The following is a 25,556-nucleotide window of genomic DNA, read 5'->3' as shown; positions in this document are numbered from 1 at the left end:
ATTAATTACTGTCCCAATATTAATACCAATACCCAATGTAATAATTATATTAATTATCATATATAATGTTGTATTATGTTATAAATATAATATAATATTTATAAAAGGAAAAATATACACTGTCTAAAGGGTGGGAAATGTGTAAATAAAGGGATAGTTCACCCAAAAGTATATATTATTCCTTTTATAATATAATATAATATAATATAATATAATATAATATAATATAATATAATATAATATAATATAATATAATATAATATAATATAATATAATATAATATAATGAGAGCAAGGATAGCCCGCAGCATTAGGATGGTTATTGTTTATACAGGATTGAGGTCAGGGCCCCTCAGTGGATATAAGGTTTTCCAGCTTGTGAGGGAAAAAAATATGATAGCCATTATAGAACCATTTTAACAGAATTATTAATGACCCCGTAGGTTTGAGGGAAATATGAAAAGCGAGCTGCCGGACAGTGCGCTGGGACTCGGTGCTTCATCATATTTCATGCTAACAACGTGGGCTTTGAACGGCTGCTCAAATTACATCCTGATAGAGTGATCAGGCAGAAAGCCAGACAGACATGATGGGCAATATGTCAGCACTGAAGAATGGTGTGTGTGTGTGTGTGTGTGTGTGTGTGTGTGTGTGTGTGTGTGTGTGTGACTGTGAGAGCTTTACTTCTTCGGCTTTAAGTATCTAGGGAATTAATGCTCTGATAGGAGAAATTAAGGCAGTTAATTGCGATGTAATTGCTGCTAATGGAAGGTGGTTTTTCAAAACCTTTTAAGCCAGATTTGAGTACAAACACTAAGAGAGGAGATTCAGAATTCAATAGCCTTTTATGATGTCATTGTTGTCACGAAAATGTTGAATTCAAAATATTCTGAAGCTGAATTTAGCTACATGGACACATTTCGTTTGAAAGAAATCATTTCGATTGATGAATCCGAACATGCTGTTTACTGGAACGCTAAATAAAGTGATCGGGTTGATGTGCGCGTTTATATGTCGCAAGCTTCGAATCGGAATTGATCTTATGACATGCGGCACACTGCACGAATATGTTCATGTTGTCGAAATTACTGTAATTAATAGATGGCAACTTTACTGAGATTCTACTGAGAGCTGTTCACATCCTTGAATTATTTGTTTCTATGGCAATGAGGAAGTGCAGCTTTATTATTGATGACTGCAAAGCACTTTTAAAAACTATAAATTCACCTTGATGCTATTGCTAAAATATAAGAACAAACATTCAAATATGTACAGTAAAGAGGTTGCATAAAGAGCTTTTAATAAATTCAGTATTTCAAACTTGTAATTAGGACTTTAATGGTTTTCACAAGTTGGAATCTGTAATTATGGTAATTTTGGCATGACATGAAAGCAGCAGAAGCTCTCAAGAGAATGCAATTACACACTGCATGCATATTTATTTATCATTATTTACTACAGGAAACAAACGAAACGTGCAGAAATGCCTTAATATTTAAATTCATATATTAGCAAGTACATCAGGGTCTGCAAACTCCTAATTAAAGGCTTTTTGTAGCTGATTGTACCGGTCTAAATCAACATTCATGTACACTTTGTAGCACGAGAAACGACTGGTAAAGACCCTCCCCTTCATGCTTTCTGCTATAATCGACTGCTTTCAAAGCTGTGGTGTTGACTACAGCCAACTAAGCACCTAAAAGTGTCAAACACATCTGCAGATCCAGCTTCACAGCTTGCTAATGTATTCTCCTGCTCAGACTGAGCTCTGTTGGCCAGGCAGTCGCTTTAACTGCTTCATTTCTATTCTGTTAGCATTAGCAGACATCTCAGTCGACTCAGCTCAGCTGAATCACTCCGTATTATGGATTCAAACCCTTTTTTGGAAGAAAAAAAATACTATAGGTGTTAATCAAAATGAACATGATTACATGATATGCTAATTAATCAATATTTGCTGAGAAAATCCCTTTAATGAAAATAGTTCTAATACAATATATTGTTGTGGTAGACCAGAAGAGGGCCCTCAGAAAAAAGCTCTATTTAGAATCTTTAAGGGTTCTTTAGGTGCTTCATATAGAACCTTAGGGGTTCCCATTCGCATATGGGATCATCTTATGGATTTAATTTAAATACATTTATTTTTTTTATAGACAGCTTGTAAACATACTTTATTACTAGAAAAAAATTAAATAACCCATTAAATAAAAAACACGTATTATGCAATCATTTAAGACATTTCTCCTTGTATAGAACCTTTTTGGCATAAACAATTCTTTGAAATTGAGTCAAGAACCCTTGGTTTCTATTTTGAAACCCACAAAGTTTGAAAAAAAAAAAATACAAATTCTGTCATAATTTATTCTTCATGTCATCCTGTATGACTTTCGTTCTTCTGCAGAACAAAAAAACGAATATTTTTTTGTTGTTGAAATTTTCACTAGTTTTGTCCATACAATAATAGTTAATGGGGTCCAAAAACAACAAAGACAAAAAAAATCTTCTTTTTTGTTCCCGAAGAAAACAAGTCATTCAGGTTTGGATTTGGCACGGCATGAAGAGTAAATGATGATGGAATTTTCATTTTTGGGTTACCTGTACTAAATGAATGTGTTAAAATAACCTACTAAATACAAACTACAATTTCTTAAATCAGATGTTACTCAAAAAATAGCTGGTTTGATAAAGTCTTGTATATTGCATATACAGTATGATACCAACCAGGCTCTGTTGGTGCATTTCCACCATTATAACCTTTATTGTCATTCAAATGACCCTTCATTTCACGCTGAGGTCGTACAGCTTCCATATTTCCCATCTTTACAGGCTGATATTGCTTGATGATACATATTGTGTAAGCAGAGGATGTGTGGAGATATAGAGAGAAAGAGACATCCTAACAAAGGCAATATGGATTCATACCCTGTGGTGGCTCTGCTGAAAAATGGTGTGTTGGAAAGGTCAGTGTAATCGCCAGGAGAGCTATGTGCTAAACCCCCCGTCTTCACACACATACATACACAAACACGCAACAGACACACACTTGTTTGACCAGCACCCCCACTCCACGTTTACTAAATCAAATAAATCAGACGGAGGAGGGGTGATACTGTTATGAGGAGCTTCCCCTCCCCCGCCTTCAAATAAATCACATGGAGGTGCAGCCCAATTCTGCAGAAACCCTCTCCGCTCGCATTTCAAGACGACCACAAGGAAGGGTGGAGGGGCGAAAGCATTTTTTCAGTTACTTTGATGACTTGATGGTGAAATATTGTTCATTATGAATCCTGGGTATGAACACATTGTTATAAAACGGGGATTTTGAAGCTTTGATTTCAAGGACCCCCAAATAGGCCTACAACAATTTGATGGCCTATTTAGTGTTCTAATAGTGTAATGATATTATGAAGACAAATAATTTGTCTTTTATTTATTTTAAATATTAAAATGCTATCTGGAAAGCATTTACTTTCTATTAATTTAACATTGTCTTAAGTTAATAGTCGGTTAACCCCCAGAAAAAAATATTATATATATATATATATATATATATATATATATATATATATATATATATATATATATATATATATATATATATATATATATATATATATATATATATATACACTCACCTAAAGGATTAATCATTAATACAATTATCTAATCAACCAATCACATGGCAGTTGCTTCAATGCATTTAGGGGTGTGGTCCTGGTCAAGACAATCTCCTGAACTCCAAACTGAATGTCAGAATGGGAAGGAAAGGTGATTTGAGCAATTTTGAGCGTGGCATGGTTGTTGGTGCCAGACGGTCCGGTCTGAGTATTTCACAATCTGCTCAGTTACTGGGATTTTCACGCACAACCATTTCTAGGGTTTACAAAGAATGGTGTGAAAAGGAAAAAACATCCAGTATGCGGCAGTCCTGTGGGCGAAAATGCCTTGTTGATGCTAGAGGTCAGAGGAGAATGGGTCGACTGATTCAAGCTGATAGAAGAGCAACTTTGACTGAAATAACCACTCGTTACAACCGAGGTATGCAGCAAAGCATTTGTGAAGCCACAACACGCACAACCTTGAGGCGGATGGGCTACACCAGCAGAAGACCCCACCGGGTACCACTCATCTCCACTACAAATAGGAAAAAGAGGCTACAATTTGCACAAGCTCACCAAAATTGGACAGTTGAAGACTGGAAAAATGTTGCCTGGTCTGATGAGTCTCGATTTCTGTTGAGACATTAAGATGGTAGAGTCAGAATTTAGCGTAAACAGAATGAGAACATGGATCCATCATGCCTTGTTACCACTGTGCAGGCTGGTGGTGGTGGTGTAATGGTGTGGGGGATGTTTTCTTGGCACACTTTAGGCCCCTTAGTGCCAATTGGGCATCGTTTGAATGCCACGACCTACTTGAGCATTGTTTCTGACCATGTCCATCCCTTTATGACCACCATGTACCCATCCTCTGATGGCTACTTCCAGCAGGATAATGCACCATGTCACAAAGCTCGAATCATTTCAAATTGGTTTCTTGAACATGACAATGAGTTCACTGTACTAAAATGGCCCCCACAGTCACCAGATCTCAACCCAATAGAGCATCTTTGGGATGTGGTGGAACGGGAGCTTCGTGCCCTGGATGTGCATCCCACAAATCTCCATCAACTGCAAGATGCTATCCTATCAATATGGGCCAACATTTCTAAAGAATGCTTTCAGCACCTTGTTGAATCAATGCCACGTAGAAGGCGAAAGGGGGTCAAACACAGTATTAGTATGGTGTTCCTAATAATCCTTTAGGTGAGTGTGTATATGTGTATATATATATATATATATATATATACACACACACACACACACACACACACACACACATACACACATACGTGTGGATATATATATAATCATGAGATGTGTCTTTAGAATATTTGATTTCTGAAAAAATTGTTATTATTTGTTAGCTGTACTCCTATAAGGGTGGAACAAACCACTTGTCAGTTGTTGGACAGTTTCACATCTCCCTCAACATGAAATCAGACAAGTCATCAGTTGTGGTGAATAAGTGCATGCTAAAAGGATGGGGTGGGGTTTCATTTAGGCGTTTACAGATAGCTTTTAATAAATCCATTTTGCCGTTGCTGAACTTAAGAGCCCTTATTAAGAAATATGATACTCCCATGTCATGTGTCCAGTGCATTCCTTATTTGCTGCATTAAAAGCTCATTGCCCAGCAGGAGCTTCTCTGATAGGCTGAGATGTGTATTAACTGGACTGGTGATTGGGTGTGGTCGCGCTCGGTTCAAAGGTTTTAATATGTGACTAAGATGATGATGATGATGATGATGATGATGGGATATTCACAGGGAGGAAGCTCTGATGTTCTGTTAGTGATTAATCCCTTGAAAGGTGTTACACTTGTACCTTCCCTGCAGAGCAGACGGAGAGCAGGGCAGGAGTTATTCTCATGCTGTGTGCTAATCCCTTTATCTGCACAGCGATGCCTCTCACCGGAGCTCCAGTGTCAGGCAGCAAAGTTATCGGCATCTCTATCAATCAAAGTTATATGGGTTCTCATTGAAAGGCATGTTCAGCCTGTTAATCTAATAAACATTGTCTCACCAAGACAACCCTTTCTCCTCCTCCCCCCTCTCTCTCTTTCTCTGTCTGTTTCAATTTAGTGTGCTTTATTGGCATGAACATTTTTTATTTGTATAGTTTTAGAAAATACAATTAAAAATAATATTTTAGAAATTATTTTAAAATATTTATTTGACAATTATTTTAAAATATTTATTAAAAAATATTTTAAAATATTTATTTAAAAATCATTTTAAAATTAATTTTATTTTTAAAATTAATTTTGATAATGATCAATTTCAGAATTAGAAGTTGAAAAATAAGACCAAATATTTGTGGTATTCTGAATCTGCATATAACAATAGAGACAGATCACTCTGTCTCTACAAATTTGGTGCTCGCAACATCAGGATTAAATTCTTATAGAGAATGTGTATTAAAATGTATACCTTGAACATACTGTAAGTCGCTTCGGATCAGTTCTACCCCTCACAAAATTGAAGACTCCCTGTTTAATGCTGTTTATATGTCTATGTGGTGTCTTTAATATGCTTTAAGACAAACCATGTGCAAATTCATCATTGCTGTGTATTTTCTTCTTAAAACTGCAATGAACCAAAGACGGTCTCAAAAACGCGGTTTGAAATCGCCGTTGTTCTCGGTCACAAAAATTTTGTAACCAATCCTGTCTATGTGTGGGTAGGCTTTAGGATATCATTAACTATGATCTGAAGCAGGGGAGTCTCAAGAGAAGCCAGGCTATACTGGTATGTTTTTCTGTTGATATGAAAAATTGTGTACATTTAGCAATATAGCATATTACAATGTTATGATGAACTATATGCCTTTCTCTACTGACTAAGTTGTTCAAAGCATTGATTGTTCAATGCATGTGATTTTTAGAAGGCAGACTGAGATGGCGAACGGGAACATGGTTTGTGTAACATTAGCAACACGTTATTAGCTGTTTGCTTAACGTAGTCAAACAAAAGGCTAATCATATTAATTACCGTTATGTGTCTGACGTTGTAGAGAGCGATACATAAAACCCATTACCATTCTGATACATCGACTTGTAGACGACCCTGTATGTGATTTATGAATCAGTTTCTGGTTCAAACATATATGGCTGAACTATACCAGTATTTCCATTTGACAATGTGCAGCGTTTACTACAGTAAAGTTGAGCGAGTGGATCGGTTATCAGGTAGTAGTTATTAAATACCATAAAGTGGTAGTTTGGCAGACATTTTGCAGGCATGATTACTTGAAGTCTTACTACAAGTGTGGGGAAATACACTTGACTGAGTTCTGACAGTCACACACACATTTACAGTAGGGTGGGCCTCTTTTTGCAGAGTGCAAGCATTGTTGGCTGTTGTCAACACAGTTCAGTGGTTCTGATCTAGTCTAAATTTGTTGAGGAATGAGATAAAGGTCAAGAATAATCTGGGACGCTCCCTATAACATGTCACTGTTCATCTGTCAGCGCTGAATGTGCTTAGCATTTTAAAATGATGCAGTCTCTCTGCCAAATCTTTGCATCTACTATCCACAGCACTGTGATCATTTTCTTGCTCAGCTTGATTAGCACCTGAGCATTATCTCCACCACAATGGCAGGGAAATTTGATTCCTCTTTGTTTGTGCTGAATACAGAGAAGGGGAATTCAATAAGAATGAATTGCGCCCACTGATAGCGTCATTTATTTGCTCATGCTTTAGTGTCCAGTTCACTAAAGGAATTTGCTAATCAGGTAACGTGCAAACAAGCATACAAAATGTGTGCTGAACTCAATTTGTACAGACAGTTTGTGCAAAAATAGCACGAATTGCCCCAGAGCGCTTTGCTTTCAGCTGATTTCTCTCTCTCCTCTAAATAAGCAGTGTCAAATTTATTTACTCGAACTGGCATAGCCTGCTTTTTTCTCCAGTGTTTACTAAAGTGTGAGAGAGAGAAAGCGGAAAAGTGAGTGGAATAGGTTTACACAAGCTGATTTGGACCGACAGCCAAGTGAACCAAGGCTTTGTTCATTTAATTTGGTCAAAAGCAGGGGATACTAGAAAAAGAGGCTAAATCAGAGAGGAAAAGGGAAAAAGAAATAAGGGGTCTGTACCAAACGGCCAAATACGCCAAATCCCAAATACGGGATCACTTTCACATGCACCCCTCACCCACCCTCACAAAAACCCTACACTTGCATCATTTACTGCATTTTTAACCACTTTCAGGTGGTTAAAACACTGTTTTTTATAGGTTTAGTCTTGGTTTTGCTGTGGTTTAGAGTGTTTTTTGTGTTTAAATAATCTTCACAACTTCTAGTGGAACAGTAACACTCTGAGTTGTTGTCAGTCTGAGTTGTTCATTACAAAATAAACGTCATGCCTGGTTTAATAGTTATACCGTTTAGCATTCATTCTATTTAAAAAGATTCATAGGTTAATGTTAATCTAGGTAATGCATCTTGTTGTTCTTGCTTTAGCTTGTGCACTAATGCTTACACTTAACACTTGGCAATGTGTACTGTAAATATTGTGGCTCTTATGATAAATTGGCAACATCGTTCCTCATTTGTATTGTGCTAAACCTTTGTGAAAAAGAAGTGTATTTAATTTTATTGTATGCGCACTTGCAGTGTGATTAAAATCTAAGTAGTTTAATAAACTATACCTGTATATAATATGTATATATTATGTAGATAATATAATATTAATGAGATTTAAGACTATCTAAGTTTACTTATCTAACATCCAAAAAAATACTGTGTGCAGGGCTAAATGCGCTTGTTGTATGTGCTTTGCCTACATATAATGGTATTTTGACCAGCTGAGTTTATAAAATATGTGGAGTCAAAACAGCAGCAGGAATTTATCCGCCACACACACAAATGAAGACCGCACCAGGGTTCGGATGGTAGCGTTTACACTTATTCAACTGAACCGCACTAACAGAGCATTCACACCAGGGTTCGTTTTAATTGCCAACTAAACATGCCAAGTGTGAACCAAGCGGCAACCTTCCTATCTCTCTCTTGAATCCAACACGGAAGTGACTTAAACTGCAATTCATCGACTGGCTGCTAGAGACAGGCTCCAAAAGAAAGTCAATGCCATAGAACCCCCATGTTAAAATACCTAACTTTACAGCGGAAATTTTTTTTTACAGTCTGGTAGAAAAAGTGGTTTTGGTCTATATAGCTAATTTTGTCCTTTGTGACAACTGTGAGGGGGGTGATTTTTTTTTTCTTTTATAATTCATCCGTTTAAATTATATTAAGCCTTAAAGTTCTGCATAATTAAGGGCGTGGTCACTTGAGTGACAGGTGGATTGCCGCTGATGTCACTACTAGCCGTCTGTTTGCCGTCACGTCACCTCAGCTAATCCCGCCTCTATTCCCATTTTCGGTTATCCAGGAGTAACGCGCTACCAAGATGGTGGCGGCCGGCTCCGCCCACTTTGGGCTCCAAAAATGCTCTTCAGAAACCTATACGGGTGACGTCACGGACACTACGTCCATATATTTTTACAGCCTATGGTGTGAACACACCCTAAATGTATCATTTTCTTTTTTGTTCCTGACCAAAACAACCAAGAGAACCAAACTACAAGTGTGAACACACCCTTAAACCAGCTAAGACCAACAAACTTATGTCAGCAGGCAGTATACTAGTACATAAAACTCAATGATCAGTAAATTATTATTCCATTCCCATCATACCCTGTGTCGATGCATCTCTGTGTGTGGTTACTGAGTGTAGATTTGCGGGAGGTCAAGGCAGGCTCGTGGTACGTGCAGTAGGAAATGACAGTGTCTCCGGAGACGGGCTTTAATGGTACATCAGTCTGTCTGTGGGAGAACAGAGAGGCACAGCTGTTGCATACACACTCCAACACACACTGCAGAGGAAGCTGAAACCGTGGTTTCATAACTCATTCCGAGAGGAGCGTGTCCTCTTTAAACATCTGTCACATTTCAGAGAAGGACATCAATCCAAACACACACTTTCAACCTATCTGTGAAATGTAATAGTGTTCAGCAAACAATCACTTCCTCTGATCTGTGTTTTATAGTCTCTCTGTGGTGATGCAGCAATTCTAGGCCGTCTGACCTTCGCGCAGATTGTTATTAGCCGCGTCATTAGTACATGCCGCTGCAAGTTCTCTTTATATGCAAACCATCAGGGGATCGATTTCCATGCCAGCTGATTAACCCATGGGATGAGTGCGGTTGCCATAGAGACACAAAGTCAGTTGATCAAATGTGGCCATTTTAATTGGAAGGGCCCTCTGGCTCGCGCTCGACTACGAGCTCGCTGATTGGATGGTCGGTTGCTGTAAGGCACAGATGACAAACCATTGACCCAAGGAAATTGCTTCCTGTTCATCTGCCCCCAAGACTGGTCTTAATGAAACCTTACACAGTTCATTAGCTGTCTGTAAAGGGTATTATTTCATCATCCTTGACTCATAGGAATATGTGAATACTGTGAGGATCAGATTTATTCTTCAAAACAGGCTGTCCTTTTCGCTCATCCCTCTGTTTTCACCCAGACATGTGGCCTTGTTGCATCCAGACTCAAGATGGCCAGTGTTCTCTCCCTCTCTCACTGTGAATTGGCCTCAGTCTGTTGATGAGGAGGGGGTTGGGCGGACAACTGTGTCCTGCCTGTTGTCATATTGGTAATTTTGTGAAACTGAAGATGTTGCAGTATGTTGTTGCACATAAGCTGCAGTGTTGAGTTTTAAAAAAGAGCTGTGTTGGGTCTTAAAGGGCTAGCTAAGCCAAAATGTAACATAGTGTGATCATTTACTAACCCCTCATGCCATTCCAGACCTGTTTTATTTTTTATTTCAATTTTCTGTTCAGTTATAACGAATGGGGACTGGAGCTTTCAAGCTTCAAAAAGGATACAAAAGTAGTCTAAAATACCGTTCAAACGATTGGGGTCAAAATGCTCAAAAAGGCTGCATTTATTTAATAAAAAATACAGCAATAATGTAAAATATTATTACAATTCATGTTTATTTTAAAATGTCATTTAAACTATGTTTTAAATTACATTTATTGAATAGAAAGTTCAAAAGAGCAGTGTTTATTTGAAATAGAAATCTTTTGTACCATATATGTCTTCTTTACTGTCACTTTTGAACAATTAAATGCGTCCTTGCTGAATAAAGGTGTTAATCTCAATGCATTCTTATTGAATAAAAGCGTTAATCATTGAGACTCGATTTGTGAACTGGATCGAACAATTCATTGAAAAGATCTTGCCACTGCTTTCATAAATTCATTGATCTTGGGCAAATGTCAAGATTTTCAGTGAACAGTGGTCTGTTCCTTACTTCAGATGAAAAACTTGAAATGTAGTATACGTTTTGGAGCATTTTGACAACTTCATTCCTCATTCACCTTCATTATATAGAAATACAGGCTAGAATATTAAAAAATTCACCTTATTTGTTCCAAAGAAAGCCATATGTGTCTCTGGAACGACATAAAGGTGAGTAAAGATGACACAATTCTTGATTTTGGGTGAACTCTTCTTCCTTTAAATCACTTAAAAGTGCCCTGAAGCAGACTGAGCTTCCTGTCACAGCGAGTGCAATGTAACGACAGACGACATGCACCCCCGTGTCCAGCTGAGAGCCAGAATGCGACATATGTCGAATGTGTCATTCTCCTCTAACATGGCCAGAGAGACGCTGTGAAACCGTTGGTGCTTTATAAGCTAATAGCCTCTTGATTGACACCTATGGAAACTGTATCATTCTCACCACCTCCTGCTGCAAATATTTCGTCATTTTAGGCTACACAGAATGCAGACGATTTCCATTAGGGGTTACAAATGCTGCAATGCTCTTTTTTTAGAGCGAGCTCCTTCCCCTGCTGGAGATGAGTTATTATCAAAGCTTCTGTCAGCAGAAAAACTTATAATAACAAAGCATCCACAAAATTCCTTATTGCATTACTCCTGCTCCAGTGCAATTATTTATTCAAGAGCTGCCGCTGGCGTTCGCATGAGAATCCTTTACCGGATGCGTTCTCAGCAGCAATCCAGCTGTGCTCTTACACAAAATCCAGCCCTCTCTGTGACCCCTGGAGAGGAAAGTCTTTGCTGTATGGTTGTCTGTAACTATAAAGTAACTATGCCAGATATCTGTAGGCAGGTACAGTATGGTATTTGTCAGACTTTTTTTCCTATTCTGACCCTCGGCAGCCAGATACTGCGTATTTACGGTCACAGATACACGGGATCTTATTTGATGGTATGTAAAAGGCTCTAAAGAGGTAGTTCTTAAACATAATCTGGATCTTAAAGATTCTTAGTGATTCTGGCAAAGAATCCGCCAATGGCTTGCACAAAGTGTGTTTGCCAAGGACCACAGTTGCTCACCTCGGGCTGGGACTACAGCCTTTCCAAACACACTCCCCCATTAAATGGCTTTTCCAGTACCTTATTTTATATGGCATGAAACACACAATCCTAACATTCCATGCAAAGAACTTTTCAGTCTAACATTTCAGTGAGAATGGGCCCCGTATTTCATAAGCTATAGCTGTTTATTACTGGTGCTCGATTTAGGTTTTTATTTAGAGGGTTATATATTTGAATGATCGATGATGGACAATGAAATGGGAACCGAAATCCCATAGGCAAATATTGTAGAGGCTTTGGGATGGGTAATTTGGACTTGGGCTTGTAAGCAACCACCAAAAAGCAGCACAAACATGACTTTTAAAATCTGAACAGATTTGAAAATACTAGGCATCACGCACTTTCCGAGTTTGTAAAGATATAGTGGGAAAACTGGGCATCATACACTAATACATGAATGAACCTCATCGTCGATTATGGTCTAATGACTGAGAATCACACACTGACAGATTTTCAAGTCATTACAACAGAACAAACTCATGTCTTGTTGCTTTTAGACTGTGTTCTAAAATCGGCTCAAAATACTCAATATGATTGATATCCTCCGACTGGACGGAATCAAACTTTCAAGCTAAAACCCATCATACACATCACGATTTTCTGTGAAATCCGCTACTTTCGGCAACTAGTGCTAAGACTGTAAATCAGGGGTCATGCAGTCAAACAGTCATATAGTGCTTTCCAGCCTTTAGCAACCACATAACAACAACACTTTAGCAAGTGCAACATTAAGACAATCACAGAACTGTGGCAGTAACATCAAAATCTCCTTTTATGGTTTCCATGTATCTTCATCTGCATGTTATACTCACTGAAATACATTCATTAGAGCAAATCATTGCAAACTATCTTCAGATCATGGTTGCTATAGTTACTCTGGAGCACGTTTATGAGGATCAAGAAAAGGTTCTTGGTGCATGTTCTTCATGTTCTCGCATGCATTTTAGCCGATGTATGATATGTGCTCATGCTGTGAGACTCTTAGTCATGCTGTGAGACTCATAAGTGCTCAATGATCCATAGACTTCAATAGACCCAGAATGCAGAATTTATCATTGCATATAAGAGTCACTTTGTCTTGCTAGTTTTCTTTTTTTCATAATATGATGCTTTATGTAACAGATTGTGATTTATGGTCAGTCATTTGTAAGTTGGACTATGAGTATCTGATCATTCAGGATTGCACATGTCAAGATGTTCTGCACAATGTGTTCCCTAGTGAAAAAACCCCAAAATGTATTTAAAAATATATATTAGTATATTTATTTTTCACTAGGGTTGTCTGGTACTACAGCATATGCAGAGCTCGCTTCCTGAATCTAATCGTCTTCTCTCTCTGTTTTCCTGCAGACAACAGTCACCGGAGCCAAACAAATCTTCAGGTAGGACCCGTTTGTCTTTTATTTGGGACTGAGAACTGTGCAAGGCTTGGTTTTTACAGCTTTTTGGGAAATGTTTTTTTTTTTTTTTCCAAATGGATTTTACGTATGCAAGGTTTTTGTGGTAGTTTTATTTTAAAAAGATACGTTACGAATGTTGTCTTAGGATATCCTCTTTTTTTATCTCACACAGACACACACAGAAGGCCCAGAGCAAGTATTTGATTATTTCTTAAATAAATAAGTGATAAATAATTCTAAAACAATCAAATAGTAAATAACATTTATTATTATTATTATTATTATTATTATTATTATTATTATCAGCAGAGATATCGATCAAGGTTTCCCAAACTGGGGTTCGCAGTTTGTGATTTGATGAAAAGCTATTAATTAATTAAATAGAAAAATGTAAAATTAAAATAAATAAAAGCTAAATTTACACAATTACAATTAAAAACACTTACTAAAAAGATTAAATATTTTAGTTTTTTACCTGCATGCCATGTGGCAATTTGCTAGCATCAGAGAACCATGAACACGGTCATGTGTTGTTAAATTATTGAAATTTTAATTGTTATAGGTCATTTTTTAAAATTATTATTATAAACATTATTATACATTTTTTAAATTATATTCATTAAAGTTATATTTCATTTAAATGAAACCTACACTACTGAAACTAATGCTCAGGAGATGTTGTGCACTGTTTAACAGTTATTATTTACGAATTAGTTTAAGAATCAGTTACTATGTAAATGCCTACGCCTCAGTCACATTTGCATATTTTTCTCGAGTTGCACAATTGGCTTTTTCATCTCATACAAACCTACAGTACTTCTTCTGGTATGCATTAACTATTCATTTTTTGAGTAGGATGATTATTTGCATTTTTTTTTAAAGCCAAAAGACTGAATAATTCCAACATTAAAAACTTTGCATCTGTTCAGAATAAATGCCAACTTTATGCTCTTGGTGAATTTGGGTGGCTTTCCATTCTCCTGTTTCTTATCGGAGAGTTTGAGCGAGTGGAGAGGAAAGACTCACCCCTCGGAGAGCCAGCTGAGCTGTCCATCTCCTCTCACACAAAAGATCAGAAGCGCTGCCCGGGCCTCAGTCTCCGCTGGGATGCCAGCCATTTGATTGTTATCTGTCTATTCAGCTTGTGGAGGTGGGGCCCACCATCACACATCATCCTGGACCAGGGCTCTGTTTAATCTGGCTTGGCTTTTTGGACTGCTGTCAAATAAAACTAGCCTACATGTTTAGCTTACTGAGTGAAAAGTCCAAGAGCCGTTTGTTCTGAAGGAGCCGAGTTCACTGCAGTACCGCATGACAGGATTGTGCATCTGCGCTAGTCTGCCCCCTTGTGGATGTGACTCGCAAAGCTCATGTAGACAAAGAGTTCTACCTCGGTGAGGGATGATGGCATGTTTCTTCCATGACGTCATTTGAATCTGAGATTATCTATCAAGTTATTTCAGTTATTTCACTTACATATATCAACGATCTGACCCAGGATCTGGAGCAAAAATGTTTCTGATTAGAATAAGGTTTCAGATTTTCTTATTAAGCTGATTCGACCTGCTGATTCTATCAAGTGCAAAGGTCTTTTGGTAAACCTTGAAACTGTTTTTTATTCTTCTCTCCTTCCCCATTCTTTCTCTGGCTTTATCCATTTTTTTGTGTCCAGCATCTGCAGTGAGGTGCATTTGGTCGATGAAGGCGACTTATCATTGTGATGTATAATGGCTCCTGCTCTGAGTGCTATGTTGGGGTCAGGGGCCGTGGGGTCAGAGGTCGCGGGGGCGGCGTGGCTGGCTAAAGGGGAGCTGGCACTTGTAGGCACGCTCACGGGACTCACGGCTTTCCTGCTGCTCTCTGTCCTCCTGCTGCTGTGTGCGAGCTGCCAGGGGTGAGTAACATTCTTTGAAACGTCTTTACAAACATGTTTTTTTTCATGAATATTGTATTGTTGTTCCGAACCTATAGACCATTTGGGAGCAGATGTCACAGTTACATCCAGGGCCGTCGCTAGCAGGTAGAAAGCTGGTGATGATTCTAGGGGCCCCCAGCTTTAGGATTCTACACAACCTACACAGGGGCCCCAGTTACCCCAGCTACGGCCCTGGTTACATCACTGCAGTTGCGCACACATTGCGGTGGCACTAAAACTGTGGTAAAAAGTGGAGGAAAACGGGGAGATCTACGGAATAACAGAAAAAAATGACCTGTTGTGCCTTAGGATTCAGAATCGGAATTTAAAAAAAAGATGGTCTTCATATTTACAGAATACCGTTGTCGAAGATGCCCTTTGAAGCTTAACGCAGACGTTTATGGTTGCAAGCCATTAGATGAATAGACTGGACTGATGAAACCTGCAATGATTATCCTACTATTAAAGCATGACTTTGATGTAAACAATAGATCTACATCATATTCACATGTGCACTTAATAGGGGGCATTAATCTATTGCAGTTAAATAATATTTAAACCTATAACATTTTAAATAGATACAATTTAAACCTATAACATTTTTATCTCACAAGTCTCAATTCGGACTTAATAACTCACAAATGCGAGTTTATATCACAATTCTGAGAAAAAAAGTCAGAATTGCAGGATAGAAACTCGATATTCTGAGGGGAAAAAAGGCAGAATATCGAGTTTAAATCTAACAATTCTTGAAATAACCTTTATTTATTATAGAACTATAGAACAGACTGATATACAATACAATTTCGTGATAAATGAGCAAAATCACATTTCCTTCAGAAAGTTCCAGAGTTCCAAAGAACTGGAACGCCATTAATAACAAAATTCAACACATCCCCTCTCCCCTTCACCCTTATATTACATATTTTGTCTAATTTAATTATGCTTTCTGATTTTTATGTTTTCAGCTACTAGCATGAGAGTCATGCGCTCATCTCCATTGAGCACATTTGAACTAATCTGACCATAAATTCATTCTGCAGGATTCCAATGATTCTGTTCCCCAAATCAGCATGAAAATGTTAACAAAAAGTTCATTTGGACCAGCAAATGAGTTGTGCAAAAATATTCAAATTAAGAAATTTTACGCAATATTTACTGAAAACTAAATATTTGAATTTGAAACAAAAGGTGCACTCTGAATACAAACTGTTACTATTAAAAAGGTAATAAAATTTGTAATAATTATATATATATATATATATATATATATATATATATATATATATATATATGTATATGTGTGTGTATAAACACACATATACACACATACACACATAACATATATATATATGTATGTACTGTATGTGTGTGTGTGTGTGTGTGTGTGTGTGTGTGTTATAATTATTATAATATATACATTATAAAATATTAATAAAAATATGTTTGGATTTGTATTTTAAGTATTATCTCAAAAAAGTAAAATAAAATAGTGAATTAAAAATTGGCCTGGCTCATAAAACTCTGTCTGTCACTGATATTTAGTAGCCTTTTATGTCATGGATTTACGTTAAATCCATGCATTTCTTGACAAGATCAGTCTGAACAATAATAATAATATTTATTATTAATAAATATTTTAATATAATAGTAAGATATAAACTGTATAAATATTTTCCTATTAAATATTTTTCTATTTTATTTTAACCAGCAGCAAACTCCCAGTGGTGGTTTCCCTTGCAACAGATAAACCTTAATCCTTGATTCTGTACTATATTAAATGTGATTTTAAATGCTTTGTTGTCTAGAACAAGGCTTAGTTTGCATCTTGGAATATGATGTTGAATGATTCAGAGTACACCGCCAAATCTACAGACTTAATCAAAATTTCTCAGTAATGCTCTCCCTCTGACTCCACAGGCAGAAAAAAGGGGGGCCGCCAGGAGACCATGAAAACCTGATGAATGGGGTAAGCATGTGCTACCACGATCCTTTTCATCTAAGAGATTTTAGCCTGTGCTGCCTCACTGCGGCTCAAACAGAGCCATACAATGTCCTCGTTTTTAATTTCAAAAGGAGTTTTCAATTACACAGAGTCCCGAGATTACGCGAACCATCTTTAGAGTGTTTAAGTCATGAGAATGTGTGACCGCTGTGCTTGAGGGCCTGGTAAAGTCGGGAGAATGGACGGTCATTGTGAGGCCCGGGTTTTGTGGGAGGAAAGCATGAAGCGGGCAGATTAACATTTTTGTTTGACCGCAGGGAGATGAGAAACTTCACGCATGAGTCGCCTTTATCTCTGGCTCTGTTGCGTCTGACTGGGTGTCTTGTGTGAAATTATCATCCGAGAATAGAGTTCAAGAGTTCAGGAGATGTTTAGCAATCAGAAGATTTGTGTGACCTACTGAGGGCATAATTGACTGCTAAAACACACACACACATGCATTTACACATAAACTGCTGTATAGGCAGGGTCTGTGGGATTGTGTTATGCTTGAATTGTTCATTGTAACTGTCATTAAATGAGGGGCAAGCATGTGTTCAGGGCTTGTGAAGGCTTCTGAAGCACATACATTCAATGAACACATGGATCATGGGGCCACTTCACAGCCAGAATTTGATTTATGCTTATTATAATGTTCATCAGGTTGTGTTTACCTCAACTTTATCATTAACTGCTACATTTGCATGCTGTGCACTAGAATAACAGAACCGTGAAAGCTGTAAAAACGTCTCAACTTTGTGGCCTTTATGCAAATGATTAATGACAGCCATTGATTATGCGCACAGTACAACAGAAAGTACTGTATATCAGGGGGTCGCAACATTTTTTACTCATTTTGGATTTCAAAGGTGCAATTATGTTCTTAACCCTCCTGTTATGTGTATATTTCATCAATGTTTTTGTGTGGGATCAAAACGCCCCCAGACATCACCGATTGGGTAAAAATGTGTACAGTTTTTGATGTGCATGTTTTTGAATTCTTCTAATAAATGCAGTTAGTTGCTTTGGGGTCTTTTTGACCCAAGACCTTACAGGAGGAATAACAACACATTTTACTACTTAGTCAGTTTAATTGTTGTTGACTGACAAGAACTTTAACAAATCATTTGGGCACTGGGTTGTAGTTGTGAAAAAGAGGTGGGTGAACTATAAAACTCAATGGGCATCCTGCCACGCATTGGAAAAGAGATAAACCACCACTTGCAGCAACCAAAGTGCAGCAACCAAATGTCCCAAGGATTAGAAATGGTAAATATACACTGCCATTCAAAAGTTTGGGGTCAGTTTTTGTAAAAAATTCATCTTTACAAAAACTGACCCCAAACTTTTGAATGGCAGTGTATATTTACCATTTCTAATCCTTGGGACATTTGGTTGTCACTTTTATTTAGCAAGGGTACATTTAAATTCAAATAAATGTAATTAAAGTTTCAAATAAATTCTATTCCTTTTAATGATATTTGGCGGGGAAAAGTATCAGTTTTCACAAAAATATTAAGCAGCAGAGACAGTTTTAAACAGTTGTCACCTGAGCATAAATCATCATATTAGAATGATTTCTGAAGGATCATGTGACACTGAAGACTGGAGTAATGATGCTGAAAATTCAGCTTTGCCATCACAGGAATGAATTACACACTCAAAAAAAGATTTATGCATTTAAATTAAGTAAAATCCCATCAAATTGAATTGAAAAATCTTTACATATTATTCATATTAAGAATTTTAAATGAGCAAAAAAACAAAAAACAAAAAAAAACTAGAGCTTAATAAAACATTTTGTATAAATCCTGGAACAAGGGAATGGACCATTTTGTTTATGTGATTCGTATTCATAAAAGTGAATATATATATATATATATATATATATATATATATATATATATATATATATATATGAAAATATGTTTAAATTTAAGATTCACACAAAATGTTTTATTAAGCTCTAGTTTTTTACTCAATTTTTAATTCATAATATTAATCATAAGGATTGGTGGAATTTTACCAGAATTTTTTTAGAGCGTTTTTTAAATATATTCAAATATAAAATGTTATATAAAATTGTAATTATATTTCACAGTATTACTGTTTTTACTGTATTTTTGAACAGTTACATGCATCCCTGGTGAGCAAAAAAATCTTACCGACCCTTAACCTTTAATCAGACAAATGCCATTGAATTAATTGTAATTTATTTATTTTAAGTTAAATGTGAGCAGTTAATAGGTTAATCAACTGTAAAAACTAAAATTTTAATAAACATTGCACCTAGTTCACAATGTAGACGAAATTATATTTTACGCTCAAGAGGGTCAGATATGGGTGTCGTCAATAAACTTAAAAAAACAAAACAAATGGGGTTGTGACCTCAAGGTTGAGATCCTCTGTATAATATATAGTGAGTATTAACGATTGTGAAATGCTTAAGCAATTGCCTGACATTATCTCTCTGTTAACACTGTAAACCTCTTTAGTTATGATGGATATCTGAAGGCTAACCTTTGCATGATAATGTACATCTTGCCTGTCGATATATTGAGTAAGGCTTCATTTAAATGGCGGTGTCTGTCACAGCCTGACAGGTTAAATGGGGTCTTTGTCTTGCTGGGACAATTTGAGTGGCTCTCAGCTTTAACCTTCTGTATCTGAAGGACTTCATTGCCCTGGCAACAGGCATTTTCAATGGGCTGCCACTAGGTGGTCCCACAGTGCTACTGCATGGTGTTCTTGCTATGGGTTAAAAGATGAAAACAAAGAGCTCAATCCAAGTGTCTTTGTCTCTTTATAGTAGGGGTTTTCAGATAATGTTTTTTGGTCCATGACCCAATTTTACAATTTAAATCCTTGCACCCCTACCAGTTTCACAGAGTTAAGCTATGTACGTTAGCATATCATACGCAACAAATTATGTTACACGGATATAACACATTTTACATTCAGGCAATATTATTAGAACTGATTCTGTGACAGAATTAAAATCTGAATGTGCATATGTGACGACCCTGCTTTTGCATGCTGTCTGAATAGTGATTGCATCAATGAATACTGTTTAGTTCACAAATAGTGCATATTAACATTTCTATCCTGTTTCTCTACAGGTGTCAGAAAAGGAAACATGTAGTCAGTCAGTAGAAAGTCATGGAACTGACTTGGCAGTCAGCAGCTCCCATAATGGGCCTCTTACAAGTGGTACAGGTAACAGTTCTCCATGTACGTCTCACTGACTGTAACCAGGGTTCCTACACATTTTCCATATCAAAATTCCATACTTTTCCAGACCTCCTTCCAAACGATTCTTAGACTGTATTTAACTTAAATGGTTCACACAGCATTATTTTCGGTAAATAGGACAGTCATCTGTAAACATTTTTATTTTCTCTGTTTTTCATTGTTTTCTCAAAGTGATAACATGCGCTTGCATGATGAGAAGAAACCTAAAAAGCTTTATAACCTGCTTATATTTCATTTTGGTGCAAATTATTTCTAAAAAAAAAAAAAGAGTAATATTTATTTTGGGAACTATCCACGATACATATTGTTGCATTTTTGTATTTTGCATTTTTAGATTTATTGTGACACGGTATATTTTTATATAGTTTAATAAATAAGTAAAATAAGACAGTATTGCTTTTCATGTGGAATGATTTCAGTAAAAAATAATTTTTTATTAATGCAGTGACAGTCTTCAATGCAATGACAGTCTTCAGTTCAGTGACAGTCTCTAATGCGGTGACTGTGTTCGGTTCAGTGACAGTCTCCAGATGCAGTGAATGTCTCCGGGTCAGTGAGAGTGTCGTACTCAGAGGCAGTGTCGTACTCAGAAGAAGTGTACTCAGAGGCAGTGTCGTACTCAGAGGCAGTGTCGTACTAAGAAGAAGTGTACTCAGAGGCAGTGTCGTACTCAGAGGCAGTGTCGTACTCAGAAGAAGTGTACTCAGAGGCAGTGTCGTTCTCAGAGGCAGTGTCGTACTCAGAGGCAGTGTCGTACTCAGAAGAAGTGTACTCAGAGGCAGTGTCGTACTCAGAAGAAGTGTACTCAGAGGCAGTGTCGTACTCAGAGGCAGTGTCGTACTCAGAGGCAGTGTCGTACTCAGAGGCAGTGTCGTACTCAGAGGCAGTGTCGTACTCAGAGGCAGTGTCGTACTCAGAGGCAGTGTCGTACTCAGAGGCAGTGTCGTACTCAGAGGCAGTGTCGTACTCAGAGGCAGTGTCGTACTCAGAGGCAGTGTCGTACTCAGAAGAAGTGTACTCAGAGGCAGTGTCGTACTCAGAGGCAGAGTCGTACTCAGAGGCAGAGTCGTACTCAGAGGCAGTGTCGTACTCAGAGGCAGTGTCGTACTCAGAGGCAGTGTCGTACTCAGAGGCAGTGTCGTACTCAGAGGCAGTGTCGTACTCAGAGGCAGTGTCGTACTCAGAGGCAGTGTCGTACTCAGAGGCAGTGTCGTACTCAGAGGCAGTGTCGTACTCAGAGGCAGTGTCGTACTCAGAGGCAGTGTCGTACTCAGAGGCAGTGTCGTACTCAGAGGCAGTGTCGTACTCAGAGGCAGTGTCGTACTCAGAGGCAGTGTCGTACTCAGAGGCAGTGTCGTACTCAGAGGCAGTGTCGTACTCAGAGGCAGTGTCGTACTCAGAGGCAGAGGCAGTGTCGTACTCTGAGGCAGAGGCAGTGTCGTACTCAGAGGCAGTGTCGTACTCAGAGGCAGTGTCGTACTCAGAGGCAGAGGCAGTGTCGTACTCAGAGGCAGTGTCGTACGTACTCAGAGGCAGTGTCGTACGTACTCAGAGGCAGTGTCGTACGTACTCAGAGGCAGTGTCGTACTCAGAGGCAGTGTCGTACTCAGAGGCAGTGTCGTACTCAGAGGCAGTGTCGTACTCAGAGGCAGTGTCGTACTCAGAGGCAGTGTCGTACTCAGAGGCAGTGTCGTACTCAGAGGCAGTGTCGTACTCAGAGGCAGTGTCGTACTCAGAGGCAGTGTCGTACTCAGAGGCAGTGTCGTACTCAGAGGCAGTGTCGTACTCAGAGGCAGTGTCGTACTCAGAGGCAGTGTCGTACTCAGAGGCAGTGTCGTACTCAGAGGCAGTGTCGTACTCAGAGGCAGTGTCGTACTCAGAGGCAGTGTCGTACTCAGAGGCAGTGTCGTACTCAGAGGCAGTGTCGTACTCAGAGGCAGTGTCGTACTCAGAGGCAGTGTCGTACTCAGAGGCAGTGTCGTACTCAGAGGCAGTGTCGTACTCAGAGGCAGTGTCGTACTCAGAGGCAGTGTCGTACTCAGAGGCAGTGTCGTACTCAGAGGCAGTGTCGTACTCAGAGGCAGTGTCGTACTCAGAGGCAGTGTCGTACTCAGAGGCAGTGTCGTACTCAGAGGCAGTGTCGTACTCAGAGGCAGTGTCGTACTCAGAGGCAGTGTCGTACTCAGAGGCAGTGTCGTACTCAGAGGCAGTGTCGTACTCAGAGGCAGTGTCGTACTCAGAGGCAGTGTCGTACTCAGAGGCAGTGTCGTACTCAGAGGCAGTGTCGTACTCAGAGGCAGTGTCGTACTCAGAGGCAGTGTCGTACTCAGAGGCAGTGTCGTACTCAGAGGCAGTGTCGTACTCAGAGGCAGTGTCGTACTCAGAGGCAGTGTCGTACTCAGAGGCAGTGTCGTACTCAGAGGCAGTGTCGTACTCAGAGGCAGTGTCGTACTCAGAGGCAGTGTCGTACTCAGAGGCAGTGTCGTACTCAGAGGCAGTGTCGTACTCAGAGGCAGTGTCGTACTCAGAGGCAGTGTCGTACTCAGAGGCAGTGTCGTACTCAGAGGCAGTGTCGTACTCAGAGGCAGTGTCGTACTCAGAAGCAGTGTACTTAGAGGCAATGTTGTAATCAGAGGCAGTGTCGTACTCAGAGGCAGTGTCGTACTCAGAGGCAGTGTCGTACTCAGAGGCAGTGTCGTTCTCAGAGGAAGTGTACTTAGAGGCAATGTTGTAATCAGAGGCAGTGTTGTACTCAGAAGCAGTGTCGTACTCAAGAGGCAGTGTCGTTCTCAGAGGCAGTTTTGTAATCAGAGGCAGTGTACTTAGAGGCAGTTTTGTAATCAGAGGCAGTGTCGTACTCAGAGGCAGTGTACTTAGAGGCAATGTTGTAATCAGAGGCAGTGTCGTACTCAAGAGGCAGTTTTGTACTCCGAGGCAGTTTTGTACTCAGAGGCAGTGTCGTATTTAGAGGCAGTGTCGTACTCAGAGGCAGTTTCAAAAGTCTTTGAAGTGTTTAAACGGGCTGTATGCGATCACAGCTGAAGAAGAGGTTGTTATCTAGCGAAATGATAGGTAATTTTTAATAAAAAAATTATAATTTATAGACTCTTTACCTTTAATAGTTCGGATTGAGCTGATCAACAAACGGGCAGGGAACTACGTCATCACGTTGAAAGGTCACGCCGGCGCCGGCAATACTATTTGAACTACTATTCATATTCATCAGAATGTTATTCATATACTATTCATATTCATATTCATATTCACTGAATACTATTACTATATATATATAATAGCAAACAATACTATTTGAACTATCTTCCTACGTACGGTCGCATTGTAAACAGTGAGGCGGTACTTCTGCCGGCACCAGCATGACCTTTCAACGTGATGACGTAGTTCCCTGTCCGTTTGTTGATCAGCTCAAAACGAACTATTGAAGGTAAAAAGTCTATAAATTAACTTTTTCTTTTTGAAAATGACCTATCGTATGCTTTTAAAACGCAAACAAAATGGAAAATAGCGCGGTTGTCGAGCATAGACTGTAAAAAATAGTGTCGAAACGTTACAAAAGTTGAACTTCTAACTTGACACGGCATTTTAAAACATGGCGCGAGAAACTGTAAAAGCAGAAGAGATGCAATAACGGTCAATTGCGCTTGTTTAACTCACCAATAGCAGATTGCAATGGGACAATTTGTCTGTTATCTTCTTAACTATTAGTATTCCGAGATGTGTGAAAAGTCATATTTAATAATCTAATGCGCGCGCCGCCACACCTGCGCGTGCAACTGACTCCTCCCCCATAAAAACTTCTTCTTCTTCTTCTTCTTCTTCTTCTTCTTCTTCTTCTTTTTCTTCTCCAAAGTGAATTGCTTTTTAGAGGGCCTAAACATGCTCGAAAACTCATGAAACTTTGCACACGCTTCAGAAGTGAAAATTTACGTGTGATATGGTTTTCAAAATTGGGTGGGGCAAATTCGGTAAATTATTGCCCCCACATTTTGCCCCGGCTCTACGTTTCACGCACAGGTATGAAATTTGGTATATACATGTAATGACCCAATACCTACAAAAAAGTCTCTTGGAGCATAGCCCTAAACACAACAGGAAGTGAGCTATTTTGAACTTCCTCCTAGATTTTGGGCATTTTTCATAATTTCCTGATGTTGTACTTTAACAAACTCCTCCTACAGATTTGATCTGATCCTCTTCAAATTTGGTGAGTGTAATCTGAAGGCCTTTGCGACGTTAAATTGTGAAGATCTTGAGTTTTCGTTGAAGGGTGTGCCCTCGGCGGCCTGACAAACATCTATCTATAAATTACAGGAACGTCTGTCTGTCTGTCTGTGTGTGTGTGTGTGTCTGTTCCTCGCATATCTCTCAAACCGTTAGTCCGATTGATTTCAGACTCGAGAGGTGTCTTGCCACGGGCACGAGTAAGTGCAGTGCCAAGTTTGACGTTGTTTGGATGAGAAATGCTAAAGATATCGTTAAATATATCATTTTTAAAAGGTTGTGGTTTAAAAATAAACATTCTGACATTAGAGGGTTGTTTCGGTCAAAGAAGCCCCAAGAAGGCTGTGGTTTAAAAATAAACATTCTGACATAAACACTCAGTCAGCTACACTGTTTACTTCTGAATATTATAGTTTGGTTCCAGAACGTGATAAATCCATCTATCTATAAATTACAGAAACGTCTGTCTGTCTGTATGTCTGTCTGTCTGTCTGTCTGTCTGTCTGTGTGTTATTCGCATATCTCTCGAATGTGAGATAACCACTAAATGTATGAAAACCACTATTTTCTGTTTCAAACTTTCACATAGCATCTTCTTTTGGTTATAATAACATAAAAAATTCAAATCCAGATTTTGATTTTCAAAGATTTATTATAAAAACGGATCATTTTTTCCCAAAAAAGCAATGAATTTATGACTTTTTTTTTCCAAAATGCAATTAATCCATTGAATCAATATAAAGTTATT

The 25,556-nt window shown here is 38.5% G+C and overlaps 1 protein-coding gene across 1 annotated transcript in view; it reads left to right on the top strand.

Moving 5' to 3' along the window:
• The window catches only part of pag1 (phosphoprotein membrane anchor with glycosphingolipid microdomains 1), a 56,413-nt gene that overhangs the window by 20,211 nt on the left and 10,646 nt on the right, over window positions 1-25,556 (top strand). The window contains exons 2-5 of the mRNA XM_081375694.1: window positions 13,369-13,400; window positions 15,091-15,312; window positions 17,254-17,302; window positions 20,437-20,533. Of these exons, the coding sequence (XP_081231820.1) occupies window positions 15,146-15,312; window positions 17,254-17,302; window positions 20,437-20,533 (313 nt within the window). The 5' untranslated portion in view covers window positions 13,369-13,400; window positions 15,091-15,145. The remainder of the gene's footprint in view (window positions 1-13,368; window positions 13,401-15,090; window positions 15,313-17,253; window positions 17,303-20,436; window positions 20,534-25,556) is intronic.

This window comes from Scardinius erythrophthalmus (assembly GCF_964197995.2).
Source record: "Scardinius erythrophthalmus genome assembly, chromosome: 10".
Classification (NCBI taxonomy): domain Eukaryota; kingdom Metazoa; phylum Chordata; class Actinopteri; order Cypriniformes; family Leuciscidae; genus Scardinius; species Scardinius erythrophthalmus.
Note: the sequence above shows the minus strand (reverse complement) of the source record. Positions and strands in the feature narration are given on the sequence as shown.